Source organism: Cucurbita pepo, chromosome 10 (assembly GCF_057944985.1).
Source record: "Cucurbita pepo subsp. pepo isolate OVF chromosome 10, ASM5794498v1, whole genome shotgun sequence".
NCBI classification, from domain to species: Eukaryota; Viridiplantae; Streptophyta; class Magnoliopsida; order Cucurbitales; family Cucurbitaceae; genus Cucurbita; species Cucurbita pepo.
In genome coordinates, this window is record NC_141807.1 from 392,826 (window position 1) to 400,936 (window position 8,111).

At 38.3% G+C, this 8,111-nt stretch overlaps 1 protein-coding gene across 1 annotated transcript; it reads right to left on the reverse strand.

Moving 5' to 3' along the window:
* Positions 1-2,513: 2,513 nt before the first annotated feature.
* Positions 2,514-7,715, reverse strand: LOC111803806 (FACT complex subunit SPT16). Its single transcript, XM_023688378.2, has 2 exons — positions 7,439-7,715; positions 2,514-6,201 (listed from the first exon to the last, which is right to left on the reverse strand). Exon 2 carries the CDS (start codon positions 6,178-6,180, stop codon positions 2,959-2,961), a length of 3,222 nt encoding a protein of 1,073 aa, XP_023544146.1. The 5' UTR covers positions 6,181-6,201; positions 7,439-7,715; the 3' UTR covers positions 2,514-2,958.
* Between the last annotated feature and the right edge of the window lie 396 nt (positions 7,716-8,111).

Sequence of the window (8,111 nt, forward strand, 5' to 3'; positions counted from 1 at the left end):
ATGGGTCCATGATTTCCAGGATTGACCGAGACGTTTTTCTGCCTCTATTGATGTAAATGGAAGACAATATATGAGCTTTTAAGACAATAAAAGGACCATTTTTATGACCATAATACAAAAAAAATGCCATCTTTCTTCCTTATTCCAAAGGAAAGATCTGTCTTCTTAGTTGCTTTACATGGGAATTCTCCCTTTTCTTTCTTGCGTACCTTAAAAAATCCACATTTTTTGAATTAAGCCCACTTTTCTTCCTTAATCACTAAATATTCATTCAATATCAAAACCATTTTTTTCTTTTCCTCCACATAGAATTATTGGGTTTTGTAATTTGCAACTATTAGACAAAAATCCGTACTTTATTTGAATGATAAAAGCTGCTATTTCTAAGCCACATCTTTTAGGTTCTAACTTATAATCAAGGTTGGTGAAGAAAGCTTCCAAGGTCTCCAATGAGAGGCAACCGGTAGGTGAAGGAACCATTACTTTTTTATAAACCAAATGTTAATAAAATTACAAATTTTGTCCTTTTGTAAACTCAAAATTTTAGTAAAATATTATGTCGGGTTAAATTAGATGACGGTATATGTGTATATGTATAATATATTTGAGTTGAAATACATGTGGGGTGGGTTGCTCGAACATAGTTTAATCGTTTAATTGAGAATATATATTCTAATCAACCCCCATAATTATCGGTTCGAACATAGTTCAGTGGATAAGACATCAATTATATCTCAAAAGTCGATGATTCAACTTTCACTTTTAATACAGTGATATGTGTTTAATCCAATAGAGTTAAATGGAAGTAGATATTTAACTTGCTCAACTTACAACCAATCATGTCATGTGAAGAAAAAAATAAATAATAACACTAATACAGGTTGTCAAATATTAAAGAAAATTGTGGTCCATTAAGGGTAGTTGCCTCTCTCCCTATGGAATAAAAGTTTGATTGATATTTAGATGGGACTACTTAAAAGCTCATATATATATATATATATATATATATATATATATATATATATATATAATTTAGTATTAGCTCACATAGCTTATGATAGTTTATCACTAGCTTAGGTTGATGTTTATCAATGTAATTACTCTCTATCAAATAGCTTGATATAACTTTACTAAATAATGACTTAATGTATTGGAGTAGACCTATCCATTACCAAATTAGACAAATAATCTGTTTTGCATTAATTGCGCATGATATTATCAAAAGATGAGACCGAACTCCTTATTTGCTATTTAATACTTGACTTCTTTACCAAATAATAGCTCGACCTACTTGGAGAGATGCGTAGTTGACCTACTCGTGGACACCCATATAGTGTGTTTACCTTATAATACGCACAACCTATTTGTTAAGTGATATGTCAGCACTTTAAATCGTTTATTGACATAAACAATGGTCCCTACATCTACCAAACCAAACATTCTCTAATAAAGTTTCTCTAATATTGTTGTCTTTGATTGGGTTTGATGTACACTTAGCCTACCAATAAAAAATAAAAAGGGTAAAAGTGTGTAGAAAAATGTTGTGGGAAAGACAATAATTATGAATGTTGTGTGGCAGAAATTTCAATGTTCCAAAAAAAAAAAAAAAAAAAAAAAAATGCATGTGGAAGTAAGAGGGTGAGAAAAGGCGTTGAAAGTTGAAACAAACCGTGCCTTGTTTGTCTGAATAGCGTTGCGTTTGGGGAGACAAAATGGAGTTTCTAACCATTCTTTTTCCCTTCCTTTGTCAGAAATCCTATCTTCTCTTTCACACACATTATACGTTCTTTTGGAACGCCTTTACCGCCTCAACAACAAGATTCAAAATATTTGATACATCTTGGTCTAGTCCGCTTTAATCGTTGCGTATCGTTGTTAATCTCACGGTCTTAAAACGCGTCTACTAGGAAGGTGTTACACCTATAATCCCCTCTCCACCCCCTTGAAGGCCAGCGTCCTACACACCATCTGATGTTTGACTTATACCATTTGTTACAATGACACACTATTTGATGTCTAACTTTGATACCATTTGTAACAACCCAAATCCACCGCTTACAGATATTGTTCGCTTTGACCTGACCGGTTATGCATCTCCATCAGCCTCGTAGATTTAAAACGTGTCTAGGAAGAGATTCCTACACTCATATAAGAAATGTTTTTTGTTCCCATTTCTAGATGTGAGATCTCATGCTAATTTCTGACCTTTTCATTTTAATCTCTTATATTTTCCTTAAAACTTACTAAACATTGATAGAAAATTTAAAATCGTCTTAAGTAACTCTTAATCGAAGTGGCAAATAAGTTCATAATCTTAATTGAAAGCAACCAAAATATTAATGAACATTACTAAACAGCCTTACACAATCTCTTAAAAAACCAGTCACCAGAAATCAGAATGTAATGCCGAATACTTGAGATTTCAAAACTTGGGAACGTTAAGGGAGGAGGAACGACGCTCTACTAACAGATCATTCAGACCGTTCAGTACCAAAGGGAAAAAAGAAAGCGTAAAAAGCAGAAGTAAAGAGGCAGATGAGATAGAAGAGCTCCTCCGCCAAGTGTACTAACAAAAAATGTAATGGCGATTCTACATGGAACGGAACTTTTTCAAGAGGAACAGCACAACTACATTACCAACTAAAAAACTAAACCAGATAAAAGTCTGCTTTTTGGGAACGCTACAGACTTAACCAGCAGATGGCACATCAGCTTCTTGTCAATCTGTCGAAAATGGATGAAAGCTATGCTAAACATTTACAAGCAGAGAATGTTCCTAATTAAACATAATACTACGAAACGATCATAACACTCTTTACCGAACAGCTCAAGGATTATATTGCAACCAAAGTTGGACAGCTGAATAACATAAGGCAGATCTTGCTAAAGAACTAGAACTAAATCTGATCCACAAAAACCACATTATATTAAGATAAAACAATGGTGTCCAAATGGAATTCACCTGATCTTCGGCCGCTTGGGGACATTACCACTAGGTCCAGCTCGAAACTTCCCAAACGTTTTCATCTTTCTTCGCTTTCTCTCTTCTTCACTGTCCGATTCATCTCCCTTTTCCCTGTCTGCATTGCTTGCTTCCCTCTCCAACTCCTCCCATGTCTTCCCTTGCTCCTCCTCCGAATCACCGTCGGAATCTTCTTCTTCCTCATCCTCCGACTCCACTAATGATGCACTATCAGAATCATCATCTTCCGAGTCAGATTCAGGCTCAACATCTGATGGCTCATACCCCTTGTCTGACTCCCCAGAGTTGTCAGATTCAGAGTCAGTAGCTTCTAAATTCAAGAATTCCCATCCGCCATCATCAATGAAGCTCTGTGGATCATCAGTTATCGTCTTAAGAATTTGTCGCCAGTTCAAATTCAGCTTACTTTCATAATATTTAATGTCTGTTGTGTCAAGCCATTCCTTGATACCATCCAGTGACGTGGAAGGGATAGAATCAATGCGAAGAACATCTCGCTTGAAGTCTTTAAACACAATTGTCATGTCAAAATTCTTCTGACCAAAGCCAACTCTCTCTAGATTTACTATTTCAATTTCACCGAGAGTGACAACAAGAAAAGGAGTTTCTATAAGTTCAACCAGGCAGGTTGAGGTCGGGACAATAAATGCAGAAGATTTATAAGGAACTCCATGAAATCCAAGCTCCCTCAGAGGCTGATCAAACTCAAGGTCAAGACCATTGAATTGGGGCTGGCCCCAAAGATCATTGACACGGTTTACAAAACTCTGAAAGTCCATGTTTATTTTATTCTTCCTGTCCCTCTCCCTTTGCTCTTCCTCGATCTCATCTGGGTCGTAGGCTGATCTCTTTCCACCTCCTATGGTCTGGACAACATCCATCACCTCAACGTAGAACTGTACATCTTTGGTTTTCTTATTCCCCACCATTATATGGTTGTGTAGATGAAAATGAAGCAGAGTGATCATTTCATTCTCTGCTGGCTGAAAAAATGCATGCTTGACATTGCCAAACATAATGTCTACCCGTTCCTCTGACCTAGTGGTAGCATAACGAAATCCATTCAAATGTGCTTCTAGAGTCCCGGGTAACTTCCTCCCACGTCCACCAAAAGGAGGGCGAATCCAAAGCTCCGGCAACCTAATTGGCTTGAAACGATTACCAGCTAACTGGAGCTTCTCCTGTGTAACCAATGTTGCCCTTTCTGCTCTCTCAGACTCCCTAGCAACAACCTGTCTCCGCAATGTTTTAATTAGCTGTACTACTTCACTGATGTGTCTTGGGTCTTTGGAGCGGAATGAAACCTCCTTCAAGTAGATAGATCCCTGGAATTTCAATGAATTTGCATCGTGAGGACTGAAAGGAGTCCCGGGAACATTGAAAATTATTCTAATATAACAAGTGCGGTTGGTATCCTGCTGACTAGAGACGGTCCTTATAGTAGCAACATGGAATGGAACCATGCTACCATAAATAGGCAATAGTACAGTTTCATTCTTCTGATCAATATGAATCATCAGATCTCTCTGAGATGGCAAATCATTCACGCTCTTATAAGCAACCAAGTCTGCTGCAGTTCTCATAGAAGAACGATTATCTCCAGCTCCATTTCCAACACCAGCTAGTCTCCTTGCTGTTTCTTCATTCTTCTGACGGGCAAGTTCAGCCTGATGCTGCCTGCGAAGCTCCTCCTTTGAGATCTCATGATTATCTGACCTTAGAGTCGTCTTTGAAACTACTGCCTCTTTTCCTTTAGTTTCAGTTTTTACCTTGGACTTATCTTCTTCCTCCTCATCCTCATTAAATGAATATGCTATGTCTTTGACACTTTTCGAGCTTTGAGCAGTCAAAACTTCCGTTTTCTCTTTGCCTACGATAACTGTATCAGCAATCAATAATGAGAAGTTTTGGTTCTTCGTTTTACCTGCAGAACTCTGCAATTTATCTGTTGGCTTCAAGTTCTGGAAACCAAGTGTAACATTAAACACCATGCCAGCCTTTACTATGCGGTCGTTTTTGGCATTAAGATTCAACCCAGACTCACGAAACTCAAGTCCAATGCCTGTCCCAGCTGATTTAGTAAGATTGGGAACCAATTCAGGAGCTTCTTTCTCGACAACAGAAAGAGCTGCTACATATGCAGCATTCACCCTATTTTCAGGCCTCAACATACTGATGGCCACTTCTTGGGCTTTGAGAAGGACCTCATAAGCCTTGCTTTGCAGTGGATTCGCATCAATCAAGAAAGTTCTGGCAACATTAGAGCAATAGCTCTTGTATCGGGACCCCACTGCACATATTATCACACTTGCAGGATCATAGTGAAGTAACTCATCATTGCTGGCAGCACTGGGCCTGAGATCAAACTCTCCTCCACTCTGAAATATTGGAGGGTAACATATGTCAACATTTTCAGTCTTTAACTTCACGCCAGCTTTTGAGGGTTCCAGAATGGCTTTCTCTGTCTCATCCATCAATGATGAATGGGTGATTTTCTTCTCCTCGTCAATCACATTTTCCAACTTTGGGACCACAACTTTTTTCATCACATTAACAGTTAAAAATGCGGCTTTCTTGATGTTCATAATTTCATTATCATCTTTGCAAGCAAATAAGTCAGATAACCCATTTGTTATGTCACCTAATTCAAAGTTAGCACTCTTCAGCTTCCCAGACCACGTCTCTAGAAGGTTCCCTTCAGGAGCTTCTCTAGCAATGTATCCAACTACTGGGTTCTCCATGCCATCTGCCTTTGACTGAGCTCGAATAGCACGAAATATAGCATCCATTAAGGAAGAACCATCATCATTCTTTGCCTTCACATGCATAACAACATCTGCACCAACGGCATCCGAGGCAGATTTTTTTACAACATCAAGTAGAGAGGCCTTCTTTTGGCTACACAGAAAATGAATTTGTTTCTTGGTGAACACTATTATAGTCTCTGGGAACTCATAACCTAACAACCAGATATGGAGCGCTGAAGACTTAAGGTACCGCAGATCCTCTGATGCTGGAGGTGTTCCGATAGCTAGTACATCTGAAGAGCTCCACATGTCAGATTTGTGCTCATCCCAATGAGCATATATAGCTTTCAGTCTTGTGCTGAAGTTCACTAGATCAATAGAATACATATTCCCAGCTCCACTGGCCTTCCCATTGGGAGGTTGGCTACTACCATTTCTACGATCAGCCATAGAGACTATAGAGCCACAACACTGTCGACCAAACAAAACCCGAACCAGATGAATAAGCCAAAAAAATAAGAAATATTTGGGGGGGGGGGGGGGGGGGGGTCACAAAAAAAAAAAAAAAAAAAAATCAGAGAGTTAAGTATAAAGTAAAGCTCAAATAATTGGATTAATAGTTGGGGATTCAACTTCATTTTTAAAGAAAGTGGTGTGAATTCACTTTAACTCGTGGACCAAGCAAAAAAAATATTTACAATGAAATTTACATTTCACGCTGCGGCATAACTACAGTGTCAGGAAGCACAACAAAATTCAGAATGTGCAACTGACAAAAATGAGTTTGGCATAAAAATGCTTACTCTTGATGTTCCACAGAAATTAATTTTTCTTGATTCAAAGACTCACTTACAATATCCATCACATGATCACAAATAAACGATCCAATTTTTAAATGCAAGTTAAATTTTTCCAGTCTTTAAGAACTCAATTGAGAAGAATCAAACAATTACTCCAATACTGAACGAACTTTATTTTAAACACTGGTGCCAGAGTACTGACAATAGTATAAGTACATTTTCAAAAGCGGTCTTAACACAATTATCCTTTGAACTAATGAAGAAATTAATAGAAACACTATGATAGGGGGGGGGGGGGGGGGGGGGGGGAAAGGACCAAACTAAATCGGCAATGGTTCAAAAATCGCACTTAGTTAGATGTGAATGTGGAACTCATCTGAACGTGCTCAACTACAAGTTCGGTAAGAAAAATTCTTTTAGATGTTATTTCTAACGTAATAATGTGTAGAACAAATACACCAACCTAACCTCAAACTCTCAACCAGACGGACGAAACTGGCAATTAGGTGATTGACATGGCGAAAATTCTGTGTGCATTAACAAAATAGATTTGACATTATCGTTAATGCGGCTTCTTCGTGTGCATTAACAAAATAATTTTGTTATTATTCTCCCTCCGATATTAACTTCAGTTGGAATGCATATTTATAGTTCTAGGGTTTGGTTCTAGAGCGGAAATTTTGAAATTGCATCTTAATGAAGCTATAGCTTCCTAACTATCCAAAAAAAATCAACGAACAGTTGGGTTTCTTTGTTGAAACAGGAAAAGAATAAGCCAATTTATAATCTAATTAAAGCCATAAAAAGAACACAGCCGATGCGGAGAGTTCAATCTGAATAAAAATCACACAAATACATGTCCTTCTTGAAACATTGTGAGGGTTTACGTTAAAGTGGAAAAAACGCACCTGGTATCAGAAAACTGGGAGGGTGCAAGATCATACAAGCTGTGGAAGCTGAAACAGAGGCAAATGCGGCCAGAAACCCTCGAGAAATCCAAGCTACAGGGCGAGCGCGAGATGGGTCTATAAGAGATGATTGAGGAGCGCGAGAGATAGGTAGAAGAGGAGAAGGAGATTCAGAGTTTACAGAGAAAGAGAGGCGCCAATGGCAGCCAACAGAAGAGAAGTGGGATTGGAATGGAAGGGAAGGGAAGGGGAGGGAAGGGAAGGGGGCTGCAGCAATATATCGAGACAGAAAAGGGAGGGAGCCGAGGGCGAGCGGGCGAGCGGGCGGGCGGGCGGGCGGGCGGGCGGGCGGGCGGGCGGGCGGGCGGGCGGGCTTTTTGTATTTATCTTACTTTTCTCTTTTTTAACAGCAAATAATTCATGAAATTGAAATTTTATTCCAATCTATAAAAAGGCTTTTTTTTTCTTTTTCTTTTTCTTTTTTTCCCTTCATAAGTTCCAATCCATAGAAGTTAACTTTCCTTGTGAATATTTTGTTTTATTTTCCGTTCTTTCAAATTAAACTGTAAATATTTTGAAGTTTAAATGTTTTTTTTTTCTTTTATAAATGTGAAAAATATTCCAAGAATTTATAATAAACATGGTTTGGTCCTACTCTTGGAAAGCTCTTCCT

Coding starts and splice junctions, on each gene's coding strand:
- LOC111803806 (XM_023688378.2), bottom strand. CDS start 6,180: ATGGCTGATCGTAGAAATGGTAGTAGCCAACCTCCCAATGGGAAGGCC.